At 36.3% G+C, this 26231-nt stretch overlaps 1 protein-coding gene across 2 annotated transcripts in view; it reads left to right on the top strand.

Annotated features, from left to right (window-relative positions):
• Window positions 1-9623: 9623 nt before the first annotated feature.
• COL21A1 (collagen type XXI alpha 1 chain) overlaps window positions 9624-26231 on the top strand; it is a gene marked incomplete at both ends in the record, with an annotated part of 65386 nt that continues 48778 nt past the window's right edge. Inside the window, 9 exons of one of the 2 annotated variants that reach the window (XM_084202295.1) lie at window positions 9624-9711; window positions 11141-11692; window positions 16149-16317; window positions 16453-16669; window positions 17994-18167; window positions 19094-19171; window positions 21469-21477; window positions 22930-23013; window positions 25138-25200. In XM_084202295.1, the coding sequence (XP_084058421.1) occupies window positions 9624-9711; window positions 11141-11692; window positions 16149-16317; window positions 16453-16669; window positions 17994-18167; window positions 19094-19171; window positions 21469-21477; window positions 22930-23013; window positions 25138-25200 (1434 nt within the window). The remainder of the gene's footprint in view (window positions 9712-11140; window positions 11693-16148; window positions 16318-16452; window positions 16670-17993; window positions 18168-19093; window positions 19172-21468; window positions 21478-22929; window positions 23014-25137; window positions 25201-26231) is intronic. The other variant, XM_084202294.1, reaches the window with a different exon arrangement.

Here is a 26231-nt window from a genome sequence, read left to right as displayed (position 1 = left end):
TGTCTTACTATTCCATAGATGATCACCTCAATATGCACTGTTGCTCTGAGACTGGGACAAAATAGAGCAGAATGTTTGGATGTGTGAAGTTGTATTGGGTTTGTGAAGCCAGGTTTTGATATTGGTGAGGGTTCTGTGGTGGCTTCTCTGAGAAGCTGCTAGAAGCTTCTCCTGTGTCTACAGGATCAATGCCAGCTGGCTCCAAGGTGGGTCTGCAGTTGCTATTGGCCAAGGCTGAGCCCATGACTGATGGTGATAGTGCCTCTGAGATAATTTCGTTAAGAAGAAGGAAAAAACCTGTGCAATGGCAACTGCAGCCAGAGAGGGGAGTGAGGACATGTGAGGGGAACAGCTCTGCAGACATCAGGGTCAGTGCAGGAGGGGCACGAGCTGCTCCAGATGCCAGAGCAAAGATTCCCTTGTAGCCCGTGGCAAAGACCATAGTGAGGCCCTGCAGCCCGTGGAGGATGGGGGTGCAGAGATCCACCCTCCTGGAGGACTCCACTCTGGAGCAGGTGGATGCCTGAAGAAGTCTGTGACCCTGTGGGAAGCCTGTGCTGAACCAAGCTCCTGGCAGGACTTGTGACCCCCCCAAGGGACTCACACTGGAGCAGTTCAGGAAGAATTTTATCATGTGCAAAGGACTTGGAGGACTTTGTGGAGCACTGTATCCCATGGGAGGGACCCCATGCCAGAGCGTGGGAGTCTTGCCCTGAAGAGCAACAGAGAAAACATGTGATGAACCCCTGTGCTGCTGGGAGAAGGAAGTAGAGAATTTGCTACTAGAGTTGAGGCTGGAAAGAAGGAAGGGCTATGGGGAAGGTGTTTTTAAGATATGTTTTTATTTCTTGTGGTCCTACTTTGATTTGTGATAAATTAAAATAATTTTTCCCCTAGTAGAGTCTGTTTTGACTGTGATGGCAACTGGTAGTGATTTCCCCTTGACCTCATTTCAGCCCAAGAACCCCTTGTTGTATTTTCTTTCTTTCTTCCAGCTGGAGTGGGGAGTGATAGAGCAGCTTTGGTGAGCACCTGGCCTCTAGCTGGAGTCACCCCACCACAGAAGTACAAGGCTTTTAAGTAGAAATAGGGAATTAATCTGTCTTAAAATAAAAAGCATGCTAAAATAAAAAAACAGAAAAACGGCTCCATGTTGAGATGTCTGCCTGGGACATTGGGAAATATTGGTGTTGTTTTTTGCGAGGAAGTGATTTACAACATCCAGGGACAACTTTGTATGGTATCTCCTGGCTTGCTTCATATTTTTTCTTAATGCTTTTTATCTTTGTTAAGGTGAAAGCAGAGAAATACACAGGAATCTTCTACAGGAGGAATACTGAGAGAGAGGGGTTGTATAGTGCAGGACTGCTCCCCATCCTGCATCTTTGCAAAGCTTTCTGGATGCATCTTGTCCATTTATTTGTTGCTCAACTCTGCAGCTACTTTGTCCTTAGTGGAGTGAATGAAACCGTACAGTAGGGCTAGGAAGGAATTTTATGCTTTATAAAAGTAAGAGAAATTGTCTGCATGGGCTCTAAGAGTCATTACAGTTCAAAGAAAGTGAGCAAGATTACTTGCTGGAATATCTTTAGTCTTTTTGCAGGTGTAAAGCAGCTGGGTGTAGAAGTTCTGCATGGTTTTAATTTTTGTTTAGGATCATACTTTTCTGGAAATGTGAGTATTTCTCAAAGTACCAGATTTTGGATATACTTGAAACAGAAAATGTTTGTTTCCCCCTTTGAGTATGCATGTGCTAAAGTTCTTTTTTCTTCTCTCAAAAAACTGTTTAAAATCTTAAGGGTTTGATTTAGCTCCACTGAATACAACTGTAATTCTTTCAAAGTTTTACTAGTTCAGGTCCTAAATTCCTCTAGAATTTCTACTATTTTCATTTCTTCAGCCATCACAGCCTCCTTTGAATGAATTGTCAATATTTTCAGTGAAAACAGCACTAAGTAAATAGAATTCTCACATTTAAAAACAGTAGAATTGGAAAACCTAAAAATCCTTTTTATCTATTCATGTGATATGATTCTTCCTGGATTGATGTCAGTGAGTTTGTATATTGTTAAAATACTAACATATAATCGAATGTTTTAGAGGGCAGTCTACTTCATGATACCTTTATATATAGTCTAAAATACTGCATTAAATTGAATAAACATCCATTCATTCTATAGTGTAAAACAGTGACATTAGGTTTTGAAGCTTGAACAGATGGTTTAATCATCCTTTCCTGTGGCTATGGATATATATATATTTTTTTTTAAATTAGTCTGATTTGCTTTTAATTGACTTTTTTCCAGAAATTGTGGGAAAAGGGAGAGCACAGTTAAAGAATTGCAAAGGACTAGGCTTTCAAAGGAAGTTTTGATGCCTTTGGCTAAAGAAGGCATCCACAACATCATTCTTAACCTCTTCAGTCTTTGACATTACTTATACTAAAACAAATAACAGCGTGAAGTATAATTTGTGGAAAAAGACAATGAATTTCACTATTGGGCTTGCTGCTCGAATCAGAAGCTGTTTGGAGGATGAATAGAAGGAAAAGATAAGAAGACTGAAAAATATGATTTCTATTTCTGATCCTGGCCCTTACTTGGAGGAGGCAAACAAAGCCTGCAGACTTATTCTTTGATTTACACAGTAAACTTATTATAAGTCCCCTCTTATGTATTTTCACTGCATCTCTCTTGTTTTCATGGCAAATGTTGCCGTCATCACATTGCAAATAACATCTTAGCTAAGCCAACCCTACCCTCCCTTTTTAAAAGTGTAGAACTAAAATAAATAGATGGGAAAAAAAGTAATGGGAAAAGAAAGAAGTGGGTGAGGAGCTATTAGCAGAAATGTGTGTCTTACATATGACAGCCTAGTTGAATCTGGTAGCACTGGCAGTGTTTAGATCTTAGCAGCTGTCTTGCTTTTCTGAGGACTTTGAGACCACAGCAGTAACTGATGAGCAATTCTGTGTATCTCTTTTCAAATGGGCATGATCCAAAAGTATTTAATTGCATTACTTCTTACTTGGATTGATTCCATTTTTACATTGCCTTTATGACTCTTTATCAACACTCATTGTTAGAGATCGTTGTACTTTTCTCTTAGACTTAAACTGATTTCTATAGTGGTTTCACTGCTAAATGACATATAATTTTATGTAATTATATATAATTACTTTACATAGTTTCTAGTTATTTCATTATTTGCCCCAATGATTGTTTCTCTTGTCAGTGGCCCAATTGAACTCTAAATTCCTTAGTGCAAACAAAATGTTCTCCCAAACTATTGCATCCAGGTTGTTATTTCAATTAATTTTTTTCTCTTTCCCTGTTTGGTAACATAGTTGCTTATACATGTTGAACTCTCAGATTTCCTCGAGGAGTCAGTTGGAACATTTCTTATGTAGACTCCTATTATCATATGCAAGGTTAATTTCAACTCTACCATTTCAGTGTCAGATTTTATCCTATTGATTAGCTGTTTTGTTTTTCTTGGGCCAATCCAAGGAGGGAAAGTTCTGTGGAATCTCAAGATGCTTGATAAGAGTGAAGTAACAGCACAGGCCTTTCACAGACAGGATTAAATCATGGTTTCCAGGGAGACTGCAAATTTTTTTGTTGCAACCAGAAATCTGAGCTGCCAAGTGTGGTTACTTCCTTAAATTGCCCAGTGTATATTGCTTCCCAATCAGTTGTGTATCAGTGCAGTAGCTCAAATGCTGTGGTAAGCTCCTTTTTCTTTAACCCATAATAACTAATTGCCAGGTCCTGGCACAGCATCTTCTTGGAGTGGGAATAAATCCAGCTAAGTACAAAGTGCCAGAATAAATTGGCTTTAAAAATACAAATCTTCTGTGACTTCAGATGTTGGAGCATGAATCCAAACTGTCTCTGCTGTAGACTAGAGGAACATGTGGGTTTGTGTGCTTTATTGAATCATATGAAAAATAAACAGTCACCTCATCTCATTTAAGAGCATTATTTGCTTTCAAAATTATGTGTAGTCTTACTTGGGTTATAATGTATGTCAACTGCTTGCTTTAGTCTTCAGTGTCTAGCATGGAACTTGGTATAAAGCCTTTATAAAATTTATACAAAGCCTTCTTTTCAAAATCTGCTGAGAAGATGATGAATTCTTAATCCCCTCTGCACCTTTACATAATCTGCATAATACTCATATATGTATCAAGGCTACAAATATGGAGGTATTCTTAGCATATAGTGCCAATTCTTCTGAGTTTATCTTGTTTGTATTGAATACCTCTAATAATAGAAATTGTAATCATGTTGGAGAATGATTGCATTTAAACTACTGGTGCACTGAATTTTTTCTTACTTATCCCTAAAATGTCTTCTGGAATGAAGATTGAAGTGGTTTGTTCTATCAATAGTTTTGTCAGTAGTTTTAACAGTTGACTGTTAAGTCAACTATTTTCAATGAGAGATTTAAATTGTGTCTGTGGCACAAATAATTGAAATATCAAACATCATCTTGAAGTACTAGTTACTGTCTTTACTGTGTTTTGAGGGAGAAATACAATGTAACATTTGAACAGCAAAACAAACCATGCTAATGTGTACTTGAGGGGCAACAGATGTATGTGCAGAGGCAGGTGAGATTGATTTCTGAAAATGTAGATGAGATGTGTTGTTACTGTTTCTCTCAGGTCTCCAATATTCATTCATGTTCTTCACATGCTTGGACATTCATCTTCAGCTAACTCAGCTTCTTTGCCATTCACTCTGCACAGTTCTCATTGCTGCAGCTGTGGGCTTGAGCCAGAGGTCTTTGTCTGCATCCCTTCTTAATTTTCCATGTGTTTCTCCAGCTCCTTTAGGAGATCTCTTTTAGTCTGTCTGCCAGGTAGGCTTTAGATTTGTTGAGGGAAAGCAAATAGAACTACGCCCCTCAACCTTTTTTTGCTGTTGTAAAAAGAGAGATAGCAAAGGTAGTGGAGCTGGGTCAGGTGGCCCAAGCAATGCCTGCATTGGGCTTTTCTTTTCAAGGTAGTCCAGGTATTGCTTTCTGCTCGATTTCAGGATTAGGAAATAAAATATCTGAAACTGTGCACTGTGTGTACTTTATATTGCCATGTATTCATATATAGACTTCGTACAGCTAAGAATTAGCCAGAATTGAACCATTTTATAATGGCTTTTTATTCTTGTTCTGCTAATACTTAGGAAAAACACAAAAGAAAACTCATGACATATGTAAATTAAACACATAATTTTATTCTTGACCCCTCTTAATAAAACCATATCCTTAATCATATATTTAATGTTGTAGAAAACTCCTGGCATGAATGTAGTTATACTGCTGATGATGCCAAAATCTTTTATTCCAACATAGAAATAGAAAGAAGTGGTATGAAGGATACTGATGTACTTGTCACTTTTGGAGATTTTATCTATTTATAGGCAATCTTGCATTTATGTACATGTATGTAGGTGCAAACCAAGCTTAAATTAATCATATCTTTACAGCCTCACCCTTCCCAGGAAATGCTGTTATTTTAAATGTTTGCAAGTATAACAACCTCATCAGTTGTGCCCACCAAGAAAAACAAATGAATAGGAACAATATATGGAAAACAGGAATGCAGAATGGGACTGAAATACAAGTGGAAATAAATACAGATTCAGATGAATTACTTGATGAAAGAAACTGACTTAGACTCATAGACTTTTTCAATGCACAGGACTGGTAGTATTAGGTAGACATAGAAATAAATAGCTAAGTGTAAATTGCCCTAATATTTTTTTTTGCGAATCCCATTAATTCTGAAAACTAAGGGAGCAAATATAAAAACGTGGTGATGAAATATTGCATTACTTTTCCACATTACTTAATGCATATTAATCAGGATTTTCAGGGTTCCTTTTTCTTGCTGTTCAGTTCCTGTAGTACTGAGTAAATTTTGAAAATGCAAAGAATCTTCTGTATGTCCTTTCAGTAATTTTTGTTGTAATGTCTTCATACTTGGCCCTTTATGCACCAAACTTAATGATCTCTAGTTGAACTATGAGAGGTTTATGCAGTGATGCAATATGAGAGAAGTGTTAACTTATTCTTGGAAAGCTAGCTAATATATATAACCTTTAGTCTGGTTATTTTCTCAGAATGCTGGAAAAGGTTAAAACCATACCCTTCCTGACTTTCTTCTTAGGCAGTAACTAGCAGTAGGAAGAAGTGAAGGAAGAAATTCTTCCTTTCAGTGTAGTTCTTCAGCAAGAAATCTTCATGCAGCAGAGAAGCCGGAAGATTTCGGAGAGAAGAAATCTCTCTCTGAATTCGAATAGTGACAAAACTGCACTGAAGATCAATATTTTTGATTCTGTAAGATTCCAAATTGTTCTAAATGGAAATTTTCCTCAGAGAGTATTCATGAAAAGAATAAAAATGATATATTTGTCTGGGAAAAATTGCTGTGGAAAGACTGTATCAGTAAACTGTCCTTTGAGATGCAGAAGGTACTGCTTTTAGGCATCATAAATGCCAGGTGTAAATACTGCCTAACCTGCTTAGATGCATACATTTTCTACTGAAAACTTAAATTGGATGTGAAATTATTCTGGTGTGCATGCAGAGGAGCTTTCATTTGAACCTCTGTGCACTTCTGTACAGCAAAGCTGTTCAGGGAATTGCACGCCTTTGCATCTGTAACACACTGACAGTCTTGAATTAGTTTGAAAATCGAGTAGAGGCTGTTGGTTTCAGTGATGGCTGTACCACATTCCCACTGTGTAGGAAACTGAGTTCCATTCCTTTCCCAGTCAGCAGATTTCAGTGGCCCTGTTGGTGCAAATGCTGCTGCGCAGCAAAATTGCACTGCCCAGAAGAAAGCAAGAAGTAAATTGCAGAAACTGTCCAATTGGTTAAAGCTGCCTACAATGACAGCATGTGGGTGAGTTGCTGTGTCACTGGTTTCCAAACTTCATTGTTTTCTCCTCCTGTGCACAACAAACAGTAAATGTGCATGGGTGAGACCATCACCTGTCTCTGACCATGCACTCATAGAGTATGACTGATGCAGCCAGGTTTTATTGTACCACCTTTCTCTCCTGCTTTTGGTGAAGACAGATATAATACTTTGTGAACTCTGCTCTGGAGAGCCAGGTCTTACACTACCACCCCATTGGTTCAAGGGTCTGATGTTAAGTAGCGCTGCTAGGACCTAATCTTTTGTGTACACTCAGATGCAGAAATAGTTGCCTGAGTCTTGACTCAAATCACTCAGATATATTGTGTGTGCTCTACAGCCCCTCATTTTGGGAGCTCAGAGCAGAAGCCTTTAGCAGAAGCTGTTTATTTTCCCTTTTTCTGAGATAGGCAGTTTTCCTTAGAGGACTGTTTCCACTCACTCTTAATATCCCTTTTGCTATCAAACTGGCATATAAAGTACCAAGATAAAAAGCATACAGTGGAAAGAATGGCCATAATGAGTCACACTAAAGGTCCACCCAACCCAGTATCCTGTCTCAGTTAATACGTCATTAAATCTCGTGGCTTTAATTTAAACAATTTGGTGGAGCTGGGAGATAGCCAAAGGTTTTCTCCTGCCACTCTATGCATCACCAGAGTTACAAAGCCTGGGGTTGGTTGCTGGGCTCTGTCCCTTTTAAAGTGGAAAAAGTAAACAGCTATGAGGATGCCTTGAAAAATACAGTAACATGTGTGCTATTTCTCCACTAGAATTCTCTCAGGCTGCCACCCTTTACTTGAGCTGGATGCAACATCTGTGTATTTATTTAGTAACCCTGTATGAATTTCTCCTACATCAACTTCCATATGTTAAAAGTGGTTTGGTATAACTGAGAAGTGGGAAAGCAGTTCTATGTGTTTTCCTGGTTATGTCCGGAAAAACCACAAACTAATCACTAGGGGAAATTTGGAAAAAGACAGAGGTCAAAAGTTTTATTTAAAATATTAATTCCTGGATAGTGTGGGGTTTCTGTAAGTTTCACATACTCTTTTGTTGCCTGTTCAATAGCTACTGTGTTGACAAGATACAGCAGCTAGGTCTCTGGAGTTGTTGGTCTGGCATCTCTTTTGACTGTTAAAAGTGCAGTGCTATGATATTATTTTCTTTCTAGTAAATTGAGCATTGGAATCCTCATTATCTGGTCGCTTAAGCTCTGGTTTTATCCTTTTAATTTTGTTTCCTGTTAATAGGTCCATTTTGGCCTACTAAACATTTATTTTGGTTTATACTTAAAACCTTGTCATGGAAAAGGCTGCAAGAGATTTTAGAATGATTAATTGTACAAACTACCAACAAACCAAATAATCTGTAAATTTTCTACCTCTACTATGGTAATATTCTTTTATGTATTACAAGCCTAATACTTATACATAGTTTCATAGTTTAAAATAGATCATTTTTCAAATAGCTGGAATAAAAACCTGCCACTTAATCTGAATGAAGGTGATATCCCAGTATTTGTGTAGCAGAACTGGAAAAGTTCTGGATCTTATGTCCTATCCTATATACTCCAAGGTGTGTCTGATTTCTTACCCATTCTGACACAAGGTAATATGAATAACAAAATATGGCTCTACCTTGCAATTATCTGTAAACCGAAGGTGAGATTTAATAACAGAATAATTATGGTCTTGCTTTATTAACTTTGGGGAATTACATTAAATGGGAGTAGAATTTCCTAGAAGTAGACTGCTTTGCAGTGAAATGAATTCACCCTGAAAATTGCATTTTACATTGAAGGATGAGATGAGAGAATGCAAAAGAGATTCAGTATACTTTCTTTCACAGTCCTGAAATTAATGGATCTCTAATACAGTACTCCAAAAACGTATCTTTTACCAGTATGATACCTTTTTTTTTTCATTAAACATAATGAATAAATCTTTCTTAGTTAAATTAGTCAAATAATATTTTAACGGCAATATGGGACTTAAATTGCATGTTTGCTTGGTGTGGGGTTATATTTCATAAACCATGAAAGCAAAGGAGAAATAAACAGAGGAAAAAAATCAAAAATTGAAGATATAGGTAATCTTTGATGTTGCAGTAAACTGTCTGCAGGGCTTGGCTTTGCTGGGGAAGGGCTGGGGCTTGCTGAGACCCTGACTGCTGGTGTCAGTCTCAGTCCTGGGGTAGAGGAGTGAGAACTGTCCCAGACTCCCTGAAGCGGCCAGGGGTGGGACTGAGACTGAAGTAGCGCCTCCCCACCAGTAATACATAAACACTTGCCATATGTTGGATCTTTTGGTAATGTCTTTTGATAATGGGTACAGAGTGGGATAGTGGGATAGTGTTTGGACAAGTGTGACTAGGAATGTAACCTACTTGTGAATGTTCCTAGCAGGAGAAGTGTATAAATGCTCCTTGGTGAAAACTGAGCTTCCACAAAAAGGCTGGTGAGTGGTGTTGAGTTTAGAATCCCAATTTTGGGCTTACATGACTGACACTGTTTGAGTCAATGGTTCATTGAAGAGTGGCCACATCTGGTTCTTAAAGATTTGATTCAGAGATATTCCTCAGACACAGTTTTTAAACTGCAGAACCTTGGAATTTTTTTGGTAATACAATAACACTGTATTTTCTTTTCATTTTTCCCCATCTAGTTTCATATCAAGACCTTGAGAATAAAATACACATGGCCCAGATTGTAACATTTTTTCAGATGCTGTTAGTTCTGCTACTTCATGATTATACCTCAGCTGAAGATGGCGAAACAAGAGCAAGTAAGTCTTAATTTTTGCATTTCAGATAAGTGCAACTTCAAAGCATGCCTCAAATTTTTAATATCCATTTTGGTGTTCACATGTACCCTTCTGTTGATGGTGATTTTATTCCAATATAATTTTCCTGGTGAAAATCCAAAAATATAAAAATAAAATAAAAATAGCTTAAATATCTTATTTCTTCATTAGGAGGAGAATGTGTTTACTTGTGTCTTGGAAATGCCCAAGGTGGCAGGTGGAACTGTAAAGCTTCAGTCTTGATTTAAAATTGAGTCTTGAGTATTTGTATTTTCATTGCTTCAGAAGTCATGTTCTGAATAGCTTAGTGTTATGTGAGAAACTAAATAAGGAAGAATAAGGGTTCTGTGAGAGGAAGCTAACTCCAGTTAGCATTTCTCCAGCAGATTGTGGTCACTTACTTTCAAGGAAGGTGAAATCTTGTTAAATGAGAAGATTCCATAGGCAGATTTCAGGGTAAGGCAAAGCTCTCCTTCCTGTGGTGGATCTGCAGACTTTCAGAAAACAAAAGGACAGTAAGCCTCATGGCCTCATGTGTCATGAGATCAAAATAATCCCTCCTGCTTTTGGCCATGTCCTTGGCACCTCACGTGTCAGTTATCAAAACCTCGTTCCCAGTCAATGGAGGGTGATTCCCTCCTTTAGAAAGTTACACCCTCCATCTCAGAATGGGCATGTAGCATGGAAGGACTCTCCGATGAAAATGCTTGTGTCTGTCCATGGCCTGTAGTTGGCAACTTAGTCTAAAAACTAAGTTCCTGACTACAGCTAGGAGAGCTGAATCCATGCGTAAGTCAGTTACAGGTAGTAAGTAAAGCTTATGTGATTCTATATTCTGGGGGTTGACCTCATTCACTGAATGCTTTTCTTCTGTAAAAATCAGAATATGCTACCAGCAACATTCAATTGAGACTCAGGATTTTATAATACTAGTTCTGTAAATGCTATGTATCAGTGTCCAAAGTCAATTAAAAGGTATTTGTAAAAGGATTCTGGAGTATTCAGGCTATAGCCTTCCTCTACACTGTGCTTGGTTTTCTAACAAAAAAGAGGTTTTATGTTTATCATCTCTGCAGATGAGATATGAAAAGACCCAATTTATATTCCTCTCTGTTTATTGAATAGAATGCAAGTGCCAAGTAAGGAACTGAATTCCAGAATTTTTCATAGTTGTTTCTGGAGCTAATGTAAAAACCAGAAAATGGTGTGGCTTTCAGGTCTCAAGTTGGATCTGTGTAGCTTACACAATCTTACACAAGTTTGCCCTGATGAACTCTGCTATTTTTTTTTCAGCTGGAATGCATATGTCAGTATCAATCCTAATATAAACACTAATTGATAAGAAAAACTTTTACTGTGGAAGAAGAAAGCGAAAGTATTCCTTAAAATATTTGTTTGATTTTTTTTTTAGGTTGCCGAACTGCTCCCGCAGATTTAGTTTTTATCTTGGACGGCTCTTACAGTGTTGGCCCAGAAAACTTTGAAATAATCAAAAGTTGGCTTGTCAATATTACAAGAAATTTTGACATAGGACCAAAGTTTATTCAAGTTGGAGTTGTCCAGTACAGTGATTACCCTGTACTTGAAATTCCCCTCGGAGCTCATGAATCCACTGAGAACCTCATCAGGGAAATGGAGTCCATACACTATCTGGGAGGAAATACAAGAACAGGAAGAGCTATTCAGTTTGCCTTTGACCATCTTTTTGCAAAATCTTCACGATTTTTAACAAAAATAGCAGTGGTTCTCACTGATGGAAAGTCCCAAGATGAAGTCAAAGATGTAGCAGCAGAAGCAAGGAAAAATAAGATCACTTTGTTTGCAATTGGCGTTGGCTCAGAAATTGAGGAGAATGAACTTAAAGCTATTGCCAATAAACCTTCATCAACTTATGTATTTTATGTTGAAGACTATATTGCAATATCAAGAATTAAAGAAGTTATAAAACAGAAGCTTTGTGAAGGTGAGTATAAAATATTTTAGTTGTGCAAATGTAGTTCTGTACATATATTTTTTAATTTCACAAGCAGAATGCATGATTAATGTAAACTAAGGGACTTGATGCTCTTTACTATGATCTTCTTTCTTTTTTGGAATTTCCTCCCAAAATGTTATTTTCTCTGTCAAGCAAAGAGGTATATTTGGGAAAGATATGGTGGTTTAACACAGTATGTGTTTAATTTCAATATGTATCCTTTTACCCTAAGCCCATATTTTTTTTCATTGATAAAGTTTAAAAACACTAAAATATTTCAGCAATGCTCATAGTGCAAGAATATAGAGTTTACTTTACTGATTTCCTAGTTGGAACTGATCCATGCACAATCCAGCATTTCTTCTAGGGAGGTGAGAGGACAGCCTGGCATTACAAGAGTTCTTCTGAATACACACTTCTAGATGTATTGAAAGACCCAGAAGACTCCTGGAAACAATCATAGAATCGTAGAGTGATTTGGATTGTAGAGGACCTTAAAGATCATCTGGTTCCAACCCCCCTGCCATGGGCAGGGACACCTTTCAGTAGATCAGGTTCCTTTGAGCCCCATCCAGCATGGCCTTGAACACTTCCAGGGATGAGGCATCGATACCTCCTCTGGACAACCTGTGCCAATGCATTAACACCCTGACTGTAAAGAATTTCTCCCTAATATCTAACCCAAACCTACCCTCCTTCAGTTTAAAGCCATTCCCTCTTGTCCTGTCACTACATGCCCTTTTGAAAAGTCCCTCTCCAGGTGTCTTGTAAGGCTCCTCTAGGTACTGGAAGGCTTCCCTAAGATGTTCCCACACCCTTCTCTTCTCCTGGCTGAACAACCCCAACTTTCTCAGCCTTTTTCCGCAGGAGGGAGGCTCCAGCCTTCTCATTAACTTTGTAACTTCCTCTGGACTTGCTCCAGCAGGTCCACATCCTTCTTATGTTGTGACCTCAGAGCTGGACACAGCACTCCAGGTAGGGGCTCGTGAGAGTGGAATAGATGTCTGGAGTTTTAGCAAGCAGTTATGATGTTTCTTAGAAGAATTTTATAGAAGAGTTAGCCAAGACTAACATTGTAAAGTGACTTCTAACGGCATTACTGCATTGAGTTTTCTGAAATTTTGTAAAACCATGATTTTTTTTATGGATAAAAAAGATAGCAAATTGCTCCTAAAATGTATCACTCAGACTCAAGTATGTCAATGGTATTTTGTACATGTTTTATTATGAAGAATTGATGCAAGTCCTATTTCAGTTTTACCATATTTCTGTACTTAGTAAAAGCGAAAAATAGATTTTGTTTGCTGTCACTTTGAGTATAAACTTCATTGAAAAAATACGGTGATACTTTTGTTGAGGATATTAGTGTTTATTTCTTGCTGCATTAAATGAAAATCTAGTAATTCCTTGTAGCTGATGTAGTAAGGTGGTCAGTCCAAAAATTAAATCAGCTAAGTGGAGCGAAATTCTTTAATAGAACTTCATGCAGGGAGAAATTCCCCTAAATAAACACTAAATAAACACAATATTTTCTTTGACTAAAGTTTTAGAAATGCCATTATATTTAATCAAGATGGATTTTCAGCTTTCAGCATCAACTTAACTAGTATCCTTTAAAATTCTTCTGTGGTATTTCACATGATTTACAGCAGTAATCTGTGAGTGTTGACTATTTATACAAAGTGTACTTACTCTTTCACTTAAAGTCACCCTTTGCTTCGTCTCCCTTACGTCATGCACTTCCCTTGTCATAGCATTTAGATGTTTCTCTCGCAGAGCAATCAAAGCCACTTGGCAGCTTCATTTCTAACCACAATGTTTTTACCAGGTGAACTCCAAGAATGATAAACTGGAATTTTTATAGCTAAGTTGTGCATTATTTAATTTATTTGTTTATTTACTGATTATCGTGTTGTTAAGATTGACTTTGAGGGAGAGTCTTCTTGGCTTTCTCTCCATGAGAGCCAAGAAGCAATGGTCTGGCTGTGATCAACCACATGAAACTGCCTGAAAATTTTGCAACTGTCTCTTCATGGTCTTTTGTAAATGTCTAAAAAAGGCTAGCTTTTGCTATATGGAGTTTTAAAATCCATTCTGAAGTAAAAATGTAAACAAAAAGGCCTCAAGGGCAGTATTTCCCTTCTGGACAATGAAGACTGAGGTTTGGTGGTTCTTGGAGCAAGTATTGCTCTTAGGAACAGGCTTGCAGGTGGTGTCTAGTGTGCCTTTTGGAGACTGTAGGGTTTGTTTCAGATTACATCAGGGCAATAAAGACTTCATGGATCTGTCAGCCAGAATTGAATGAAATATTTAAGGAATATTTAATATTTATTATTTATTCTGAAAGTCAAATGTTCCTGCACTATCAAGTAGCTTTAGCAAAAAAAAATTGTGTCTCAGGAATGCACTCAGAAAGAAAACCCTGTGCAGACTTTAGAAGTTTGTCTGGAGGATGCAGAGAAAAGTTGCTTTGTCCCAGATACTGGAATTTAAGATCATAAAGTTATTTCATGCTTTAGGAAGGAAAATAAGCGTCTGAAAACTATGTAAAAACAATAAAAGCAACAAGACTTCAGAAAAAGCTAGAGAGTTTAAGTGACTGGTACTACGGACTAGAAACACAATCCCATTTCCCATGGAAAATAGATCTTAATTTTGCCACTAATTTCTGCATGTTGTACAATGCCTCAGTTAGTTATCAAAATAGAAGACCCAGAAAGGATCTACCTGACTAGGAATTTTTCATGTAATTCACCAATGTGCTACTGGAAAGAAAAAATGGTTTCCTAATGTGTAATTTTACACATGCTTAATTTGATTGGTTGGTATTGGTTTGGAGCAGTTGTTTTGGCCCTGATCCATAATAATGGCTCTCTTATATAAAGTATTCCTATTTCTGCCTTTAGTTTTTGATTTTACATCAAATTTTTAATATTGTAGCTGATAGGAGACCCTGTAATTGTCGGTGTATACATATGTGATTATCTGTAATCTCTTGTTAATTGTGGTGTGACCATTATCCAGCTTTGCTATAAATGAGTTTAGAAAATAGTTCCATGATAACAATGCACACTTGAAGAAATAATAACCTGAAAAAAAGCACTATTACTCTTACTTAATAGCATAAGTATGTTGACTTAAATCTCTGTTTTGAGAAGAATGAGAGGGAATGTTTGGTTGGACTCTGTATTTTCTTTTCTTTGAAAGCCTTCAGGATGTAGACATTTTAATTTCCAAAATATGTGCAGAGTTCTTGCAATTCTTTCTTGTAGAACAGATGGATAATTTATTTTTAATTTGGAAGTCAGGTGTCATTTTGCTGTGGAGAGGAAAAGAAAACTAAGGGGAGTTTATGTGGGTCCTTGCTGCTGCCCCAAGAACCTGTGACCATGATTGTCCTTTCCCACGACAGACAGGTTGTGCAGAAAATTAGCAGAACTTTCTTGGATCATATATATCCTGCCTCCCCCACAGGAATGGGGGAGCTTCTGACTGCCCTGGGATTGGTTAAAAAAGGGAAGTCATGCAGTGTTGCTCATACTGTGAAAAGAAGCCAGTCTAGACCTTTGAGCTGATAATTCCCTGGCACAGAGACAGGAGTTCTCCAGCCCATGGCTGGTCCAGATGTTGATAGAAGAACTCTCCACCCCTTCATTGGAATGTATTCCTAACCTCTTCCCTGTCTATGAACTGCTGCTTTTCTGAAGAAACAGTGGGAAATGAATAGTGATATTTATTCTAAACAGTTTTGCATAATTTTAATAAAACAATAGACTTTATTTTTTATTGATTTGTTACCCTAATGTTTGTTTTAGTATTAAGTTTTACTGTCCTATCTCTTTTTCTTTTTTTTTTTTTTTTTGTTTGAGAAAACTTAGGTTGTCCCAAAAAATATATCACACACTGTTTTTCCATTGAGAATAACTTCAAGCAGATTTCAGTGTAACAGACAAAACAGCTCAGGGTCCATTTTGAGTTAAATAAAATGAAAATAAAAGGCAGAGATAATTTTAACTTTTTCCATTTTCAAACTCATTTTATAGTTGGGAAGGATGCTGAATTCAAATTGTTAGTACATTTTGGAAATTAATATCTATAATTTTATGTAATTTTGGAACCATGCAATTTTAGAGATGAAATTCAATATATTTATTAGGCAGACACTGTAATACTCTTTAACTACAATTATTGACATACAATTAGTGAGAATTCAAAATAGTATGTGATTGTAGTAAAATATGTATTTGCAGTAAAATATGACATCTTAATATTCTTGCCTTAAGTTCCTGAGGATCCATTTTTGTCATGTTGTATTTAACTGACAGTTCTCAGTTTTCTTTTTATTTCTTAAAAGGCTGATAAAAAAAATAGTTGGGTGGGAGGCTACTCTTCCTGGAAATCTAAAGTCTTATTTTGGACTGTCCTTGCATTTATTACTTTTTAGAATCTGTTTGTCCCACAAGAATTCCAGTGGCAGCTCGAGATGAGAAAGGATTTGACATTCTTATAGGATTAGGTGTGAAGAAAAAAGTTAAAAAGAGAATTCAAATACCAACCACTAATGCAAAAGCTTATGAAGTAACCTCACGTGTGGACCTCTCAGAATTAACAAGGTATTGAATTTTAAAAATATGCTTCTATATTCAGTAAGATTTTTTTTTGTTTCTTTAAATGAGAAAGGCTTATTTTCAGATTTATATGAATGTTCAAGTACTGTCTTGTTTTTTCTACCCTTTCCCCTTATTTAGGAATGTGTTTCCAGAAGGTCTCCCTCCATCCTATGTGTTTGTTTCCACTCAAAGATTTAAAGTGAAAAAGACATGGGATTTATGGAGAATCCTGAGTCTAGATAAGAGACCACAGATAGCAGTCACTGTTAATGGAGAAGAGAAAACATTATCATTCACTACAACAAGTTTAATAAATGGCACACAAGTTATTACATTTGCTGCACCTCATGTAAAGGTAAGGAGTATGTCACTATCATGCTGGAATACTTCTTGAAGTACATATTATTGCTCTGTTCCCCTCTTTGAGCAAACCAGTTTTATTGTTTTCTAGTACAATCTGAAGGTTTCTTTCAGTCTTTCTTCAGTAATTTCCAGTGGAGCATTCCACTCTTGTGAGAAAGATTGTCTTAGCTGCAGATGAGACAGAAGAGTGGAGATAGAATGACCCAATTCTTGCATTTATAGCAGGAATATCTGCACCCCATAGATTGCCCTTCCTGCCACAGGGAATATTGTTTAAGTGAACAGAGAGGGCTATTTCAGCAAAGACTGGGAAAGATTTGCTGCTGGAGCACTTCATGGCCAAGTGGGTTCAACTTTTCTGGGAAGTGGAGGCCTGCATTCAAATTCCTACTCCAAATCAGGCTGAAGGAATTTTGGATATAAATCCTCAGTGAAGGAAGGACTCCTATCCAAGGAATAGGTCTTAACTACAAAGCTTTTTCTAGGTAAAGGCATTTTATTCTTCTGTTACTGGATGGAGAATTTTTTGCTTTTTCTTTCCAAATTTCCTCTACCTTTTAATAATTATTATTAGGTGAAATAATTTTTTATTATTTTAAGAAGCTGTGTTAAACTTGATTTACTGGAAACTATTAAAAAATTCAGTTTCAAGTCAATACTCTATTTGTTTTTATCTATTTCTTGGAGCTGCACAAACAAATCAATTTTAATCATGCAGTCTCAGGTATCCATGAACTTCACCATGATAACACAACTTTGGTGTTTTGTTTTTCGTTTGTTTTTGTTTCTCCATGCTTGCCTTGCTATTATGGAGAACAATAATTTCATGGCTTTTTTAGATCTGTGTATCTCTAAACAAAGTATGAATATCAATACACTCTTAATGAACATTTTTCTTTAGTAAACTTTTATGATAATTTATCACCTACCAATTTTTTTTCACCATAATTGATAATCTGAAGTGTTTGAGACATTATACCAGTGCTGATAAATAGGCTTCTGGCTGCATACTTTTAACAAATACAGGTTTGAACTTGCTCATGGTCATAGACTAAAAAAACATAAATAAATTCTATGTGAGTTATAAAATAATTCTGCAATAGGGATTGATTATTACCAATTGTCATATTTTCAATTACAATATTATTTGGCAATACTTTATTTGACTATATAGTTTAGAATTATTTGTATGGGAAACCTGCAGCCTTGATCGTCTCAACCATTAACAGCAGGTTGATTGTTGAAGTGCAATTTTATCGCTATTTAAACTGAAGGCATTTTCTTTTAAACAATGCTGTTTTCTTCATTTTTCTTAGACATTGTTTGATGAAGGCTGGCATCAAATTCGTCTCTTAGTAACAGAAGAGTTTGTAACTTTGTATGTAGATGGCCAAGAAATTGAAACAAAGCCATTACATCCTGTTTTAGGTATTTACATCAGCGGCCTAACCCAAATAGGAAAGTATTCTGGAAAGGAGGAAACGGTACAGGTAGGCATATGCTAAAACTGCAATAATTCAGTACTTCTCTTGTAGGTTACATTGCATTGGTGGCTTCTGTTTTCTTTAGCTTACTCTTCTAACTTAGAGTAGACTGAAATTTAGTATGCAAAATTTAATACTTAAGAGAGAATAAAAATGGTCAGGAGGACTTAGTACAAATGATCTATCCTGTGACATGGATGCTTAATTGGTCTCACTGATTCCAAGTACAAAATTAATGCAATGTGGTTGCCTGAATTTGGGAAACATTGTCTGAAAGTAAGGAATTTCCTCTGCTTGACATTTGCACATGATGTCTTTCCATCAGTGTATGTATGGGTGATGCTGGTAAAAGAGGAAAATTCTTTCTCCTTGCTTTGCAGTCACAATAGTTTATGCTAGAAAAACTGACAGTGGTTTCATTTTGTTTTGGAATGTAGCAACAAAGCAGAATGGCAAAAGCTTTTGCTTACCTGATGCCAGTGTTTTTATTCAATGCTTTTTAAAGATTTATACTGTATACTAAACACTAAGTATTAGGGATACCTTCAGATGCTTCACCAGAATTTACTAATCCTACATCTAATACAAGCAGGTCTGTGTAGAAGCATCTTCCAAGGTCTGCTAAGGTAAAAAGAAAGAGGTTGGGCTTGCCTGTGTTATTAACTTGTTTCCTCAATGATATTGGCATCCAGTATAGTTCATGCTGCATGAGTTTGGATCAATTCCCAGGGAATATGGATGGTGATTTCTGTTACTTAAAAAAAATTCTTGGACTGATTATTTTTATTTAAATAATTCTGTTACAGTATGTTTAATTGATTGTGCATATAAATGATTGTGAGTAGCCTAAAAATATTTCTGTATATTTAATTGATTTTTAACTGTAGTGAATGGACAGGCCTCTAAAGAGTCTTTTATGTTTTGAATTACAGTTTGATATACAAAAACTGCGAATCTACTGTGACCCAGAGCAAAATAATCGAGAAACAGTCTGTGAGATCCCAGGATTTGTGAGTATGATAGATGAACTTTTGAGGACTACTTGGCATTTTTTTACAAATCACTGTTTAAAGCTGACTTAATGAATTTTTAAAATAGATTAAACTACATTGATTCAGCTGGTGCAAACACATGCTGTTATGGACCTTCTTTGTTTCTGCCTTAATTTTCTCATGTTTTTTTACAAGTTGTTTTAGTCTAGGTTTTTAATGGTGCATTTTTGATATATATGAGTATAGAAGAATCTCAGAATCCTCTCTTAAAGTTTCAGATTTTTAGCATTATAGAATAATGAAACTTCTAGGTTTTTTCAGTGTCAAATTCTTTAAATATGACTTTTGAACTTTTCTGACATACTCCTTGCTACATGTCAGGTCATTTATTCTGTGAAATTTTGGTATACAATCAGCAAACCTGCATTTCTAAATCACCTTCTCCTGTTAGAAATATCTATGCTGAAGTCTGTGATAAATATCCCATTATCTGAAATGTTGCCGTGATTTCAAGAAGTACGTTAAGCACAAGACAGAAATAAAATCAAGACTTTATGATTCATGTACACAATTAGCAAGTTTATGGGGACCCTTTGGCCCTCTCTTGGTCCTCTTACAGTTAATTATGCACTGCAATGTAAGATATACAAACAGATTTGGAAACCAGTCATGACTGACAGAGCCAGATTTAAGCATTCAGTTCCCATCTCCAAGCATAAGCAAGAGATTGATTTAAGCATATAGATTCAAAATAATCTCCTTTGCTTGGTGGCTGAAACAAACTGAGCTAAAGATTATCAGCTGCCAGTGTCCTACTATGTAGACCCCCATTCCTCATTTCCTCATGTTGTGATTAGATTTAGTATCATTTGGCTGCTTTGACAATAGAACCATTGAATCTCCAGCATCCAGATTTTCTTTTTTTGTCAGACTGGCATGTTTTGCCAGCTAGTCTGTTTTTCTTTTTGGGACCAGTGAGTCTAATGCATCCTTATCAGGGCTTTTTCAACTTTCAATCAAACAGCAAGTAGGTGAATGGATTATTAGCTGTTTTGAACTCTGTCTCTGTGTGTCAAGAACTAACAGGTGCAGGAATACTTTTGTAAAATTAGCTTTAAACCTTGAAGAAAATAAAGTATTTATTTAACTATTATTTAACTGCAGCATATATCTTTTTGCTCTTTAAAAATTAAAAATAGGACATGAAAAGTAATCAAATGAAAAATATTTTGTATAAAGAAAGCAAACACTAAAAAGTCTTTCATAGCTTATGTTCTCTGCAATTTATCAAGGAGTTGAAGCCAAAAGATTGGTCTTTGCCATTTTAGTTTCATTGTCTGTTTTTGTAAATTAAATTTGAACTTTGCCCATGAAATTCTGGACTCCTTCAGAAAATAAAAATGTTGGATGAGCTTCAAGGAGGAATATGTGGTTTGTGGTTTTATTCTGTCAGAGTGTGGTTGTGTCAGAGTTCCTGAAATAAGCAGAGGCTTTATGTACTAATTACAGACCAAATTAATTCCCTTTCCCAGAGCTACCTAGCTGCATAATAGTTTTAAGATCCTTCTATGATCTGTGGAAAATGAAAACTTTCTCTAGGGTTTGCTCTAGAGTTTGAAAATTGAATACAGAGGAAGCTTTCTGTGTCCACAGAACTTGTGTGAAATCTGCAGTGACTATGTGCATTAGAATACTCCTGTGGACAGTGTGGCTAATGGTGGCTACTAAACTATTAAGACAGAAAATTTCATGGTTGCTCTGCTGAAGGATTTTGGGTTGGATTGTTCTGTGGTGTTGTAGATATTGAACCAAAAATCAATTGATAGCAGAGTCTAATGCAGTCACAGGAAAGCAAGAAAAAGCCAGCCTTGCCTCTGTGCTGCTCTGTGTTTTCCCAGATGCTGGTTTCAGGCAGAAATCAGAGATTTCAGAAATATTTTGGTACATTCTCTGACATGAATGAACAAGCAGAGCATATTTTTGATGAGAAGTTACCTCTGGTAAGAGGTTTGAACCAAATCTAAACATTTCGTGTGTTAATACTGACATGGTTTAGTATTAATTCTGTCATTATCTTTTAAAAATTGCTACTGATAACTCCCTTTGACAGACCCTTAAAAAAAGTTAACTAAATTAATTTCATGTACATTGAAAGCAGCTGCACATAAGTCTCAGAAAGTCTAAAAACTTGAATTATAATTTCTTGACAGTTGCAGCTCAGGAGTTATGATTGGTTTTGATAGTCTTTCCAAATGAATAGATTTTCTTTTTAGAAATATTGCTGTACTCTTAAACTGTGTTTCTTCTTGTTTCAGAATGGAGAGGTAGGCTCAATCCTAAACTACTCAAACTCATTTTAAGGTAGTATTTGAGTTTTTATAAGCTTCTTAATATTCTAGGTAATATACACTTCGTTTTCAAAAGGGGACAGAGATATGCTAAGCTTAAGAGTGCTGGACTTCCCTTGCTTGAATTCTAGTCAGTAGACAAATTAAAAATAATTTTTCTGAAAAAACACATGTTTATTAGAATAACTGGTCTGATGTTTTGCCCCAGTTCAATTCAATTGCTGCTATCTGCAGTGAGGGGTGGGGGATATGCACAGGGGATAATGCAGCTGTTACCTGCATTGTGCTTATGGGAACTCCCTGAACAGTGGCTTACCTGAACACTTGGTATGACAACTTCCCTAACCTCACCTCTAACTCCCAGCTTGTACCATTGCAAAGGAAACATGGGTTTGGGTTTTGGTCAGTCATTTGACCCCAAGAAAGAATTCCAGTCAAGAAACATCTTTAGAGGTGTCATTATTCTAGAAAATATGGGTAAAATGCTATGGCGAGTTTTAGATAATTAAAAAAAATATTTTCTTTTTAGCTTGGATTCTTAAATTTTTGCCTTTCCATAGGTCTAAGAACCTGCTGGGTTAGGGTTGATGGGTGAAAAAGAATTGATCTAACTTCAACATACAGATTTAGTAGAGATATACATATAATAGATTTGATTTAGTAGATCTCCCCTTGCCTGCCTGAGTAAAGCACTGAGGTTTCATGTGGGGCTTAATGGTGAGAAGCAAATATCACAAAAGAAAAAAAATTCTAGAGGGTTAATTGATCTGCCAAGATTTAGTGTTTAGTGCTGCAGGGAGCATGGTTTGGAGGAGGTCACCTAATGGTCTTTGCAGGATGGGCACTCTTGGGACCAGGACTGTGACCTCTAGGAGTCAGTGATAGCAACCTGTCCTGCCTCCCCTTAAGTATCTTCATAGTTGGAACCCATGCCTTGGACGTAGGAGACTTGGAGTTTATCTTCTTTTCAGGCTCACTGCACAGCATAGCATGCCAATGGTTGGGATCATTATGCTTTACATATTATGTATTACATAATTTTACATGTTTTTTAATTAATTTGTTATATTTGAGAATTGGTCACACTTTAAAATTATTAATATAGACTAGCTAGGAGAAGCAGCTTTCATGTTGCAAGATTTAAAATTTTCAAACTATATTACAAAATATTTGTGATAAAACAGTTACAGTTGTCAGCCCAATACCAGTACTTACTTTTTAAATTTTTATTCTGGCTAAAATGATTATGTGCATGAAAAGTAGTTGTGGGGCAATATTCAGATAAGCAGAAATTCCAGCTGAACAAGGGAGTGAATGCCAAGACCTAAGTAAAAGGCAGCCTAAGGAAGGTCAGCTTCACCTGGTGCTCCAGTATGTTTGTTGGCTGCCTCTGGCCGATGTGCTGATGCCTGTTTTCACTCTTGGTAGTGCATGAACGGTCCCAGTGACGTGGGCTCAACACCCGCCCCTTGCATATGCCCACCAGGAAAGCAAGGACCTCCAGGCCCCAAAGTAAGTCTCTGTTCTGTCTTGTTGAGTGTATATGACCTGTCTTTCCCTGCTACTCTTCAGCAAATGATGTTGCACTGTTCATTGTTTGAGGATGAAATGGTTTTCTAACAAAATCTTTTAATGGAGAGGGGTTTCTTCCTTCTTTGTAAAAGAATGAACTGGATGTTTATGGGGAGAGCTGCACATTAGCTGTGCTGACGACTTCCTTTTTGTGTTGATGAAGAGCTAAAATGAGAACTTGAGCTGCAGAAGTCTTACATGGCAAACTCAAATCCCCAGTATTTGCTTTATTATCTTTCACAATAACTGTGCTAAGCAGTGTTTACAAAATTATTTATAAGTTCAGACAAGAAAACTCTGAATCAATTGTCTTTCATTAAGCAAATGAATAAAAACCTTCTCTGCTGTCATCACAAAAGAGGTTACAGTATGCTGGAGCTACCTCAAATCAAAGGGCTTCTTGATACAGTGGAAAAGATTTCTGATCATGGAAATGAAATCTACAAGACATCATCATTATTGTTTCATGTAATAGAATTTCTGTGGTCTTTGACCTTTTTATTTTCTTTTGAAAAAAAAAGAGGGAGAGAGATTGAAGTTTTTAAAAGAATTGAAAACCACTTCCTGTGAAGTATGAAGGAATATGAAATTTCAGAACTCAGATGGCCTATATCTATTGCCTTATGTGCAATTTTTCAACTACAATGCACTGTAATATTTGTTTGGGGATCATTGAATAATGTAGGTGACAAGGTGGTGTCTAACACAAAAGGCTGCAGAAAGTGAAAAGGAAGCCAATTTATGGTTGAATAAGTTGTCTCAATTATAATATATATTTATTAACATTTGAATACTGGACTCTAGAACCATATGCATTTAAACTTAATTGTTGTGTTTGTGATATTAATGGATTGCAATAAATTGAATTAAATGAAAGGGATTTCAAAGTACAAGTAACTGATGTTTTAAGCTTTTCAAGTTAAAAGCAAAAAATTTCACAGTTAAATGGTATATTTGAAAGCAAATTTATTTTTGCTCAAATCCCAAACCTGGACTTCTTAATTTGGACAACAATAATTCTGGGTAGCTTATTACTAATTTAGCAAATTAGTAATAACTGTTATGCTTTTCAAAAAAGACATTATTTTATATTACCTTCCACTTAGTTCAGCATTATACTTCTGTGGTTTATATGTAAAATGATGTTTTTTCACAGTCACATTGAAAGCTAGTTTCCTGTTTCCCTTCTAATGTCCTCCCTATTTATAACAATTCTGCAGCTGAAAGTGTCCCACAGGTCTGTTGATGGTTCAGGCTGAAGAAATAAGGACCTGCTTAACACCTCTGCAGAAGTAAAATGGTTTAGAGGTCAAGTCTTATTGGTTTTTGCTGAGTTCAAATCAAAGTTGTTAGTAAAACAAATAGAGAAAGTCAATACTCTAGAAGATATATTGAGTAGGGTGTTAAGTTCCTGCTTTTTCACCATAAACATGAAGCCTTGGCAAGCAAGTTTTATTTTAATCTCACTGTAACAGTGATTATCAAAATAATTGCAAAGGACTTTTAAGAGAAAATCTAAAAAATATCTCTTTTGACAGCAATTAGTGTGTGGAGAGGAGTTTATTATTTTGCAGGTTTTAATCCTGGCTCTTGCCTTTTTAGTGCTTTTATTCTTAATTCTTCTAATTCTTAAGAATTCTTCTTAAGAATCCTTCTAATTCTTAGGAATTAGGCTCAGCTAAAGTAAGTGAGAGATTTCTTCAGATAAGAACTACTTGATTAATTAAGTTTCATTAAAGATTGTTTCATCTATTTTATAAAAAGTGCTTCTGTTTCTGTTCATTAAAGGGCTAAAAGACTAGAAAGCTTTTAAGTTGATGAGTCAAACTTGTGCTGTAACCAAGTGTGGATTCACTTGTCTAAATATTGCACAAGAAGTTGGGGAGAAGTTGGGGAGAATTCCCCCCTTCTCCCAGGACCAGTTCTTTTTCACTGTGGGAATTGCTCCTCAATAGTAGGTCTCTGGACTTGTAGAGACTGTTGTGTGGAATGTGTTAGGGCTTAAGGTGCTCATTTGACAATACTCTTACAGTTTTATATATTTTCTGTGTTCACACTCCACAGGGTGACCCTGGGCAGCCTGGGAATCATGGTTATCCTGGTCTGCCTGGTCCAGATGGTAAGCCTGTGAGTACTAAAAACTTAGTCATATATTGTAAATGTAAACCAACAGGAGAAAAAACGTGGAACACTGATACCACATTTTTGAAATTTTGATAATTTGTTGCCATTCTCTGAAACTGTGAATGTCATTTAACTTTATGTAACTGTTGTATGAATATGTCAATCATATTATTTCTGTTTCAAGGTAAAATACTGTAAATATTAGAGTAGGGTACTGTTGTAAAGCAGAGAACAGGCTATGAGTGCTTTTGCATTACTTTGCAGCAGTTACATTACTATCTTCAGTCTTTACTCCTTATAAATTTGTTCACTAGAAAGCACTTTGGGTTGCCTGAAATCCTTTCTATTTTTTTGAGCGCTTGCTCCTTGGTTGATGGAATTTCTTTCTAGGCTACCTCAAGTAGTCCATCAAAATATGTAGATATGCATGTAAAATTAAAAAAAAAATTGACCTTTTTTAGTTCCAAACTGGTTCATTTAACTGTGATGATTCCATTTTTAAGTAGAGTTAGTTTAACAGGAAGAAGAGATGCTAAAACCAAAAAATGTAATAGTTTCTAAAAATTGAAATTTTCCCTCTTTTAAAATATGGGACTTGTTATATTGAAACCTGAGCATGCTAAGCTTGATGGTACAGATGAGCAGCCCATACATGAATTTTTCATCGGTCCCGCAAGCAAATATACTCATTTAACCTGTGATATGAATTTTTTTTATATTTTGCTCTTAAAGAACTTTTGATAGCTATTACATTCAGGGGTTTTTTGAACCAGAGTTAGAGAACGCAATCTGAATTGAAACAATCAGTGCTTTAAAAGACTGCATTTTGATTTTAGACAATCCTGAAAATACAGGTTTTAAAGTATTCTAAGGTGAGGAAGTCTGTTTAATCAGAACAACTTTTCAATTGATATTTGGTGGTGCTTAAGCTTATGAAGAGCAGTTCTGGTCTCGTGTAAAAGACAAGTATACAAACTGTCTGAACATGGAGTTGCATGGGGGAAGGTGTCCATCACTTCTGACCATGCTGATTT

This window comes from Fringilla coelebs, assembly GCF_963513975.1.
Source record: "Fringilla coelebs genome assembly, chromosome: 3".
NCBI lineage: Eukaryota > Metazoa > Chordata > Aves > Passeriformes > Fringillidae > Fringilla > Fringilla coelebs.
This window is presented reverse-complemented; position numbering and strand designations above follow the sequence as displayed.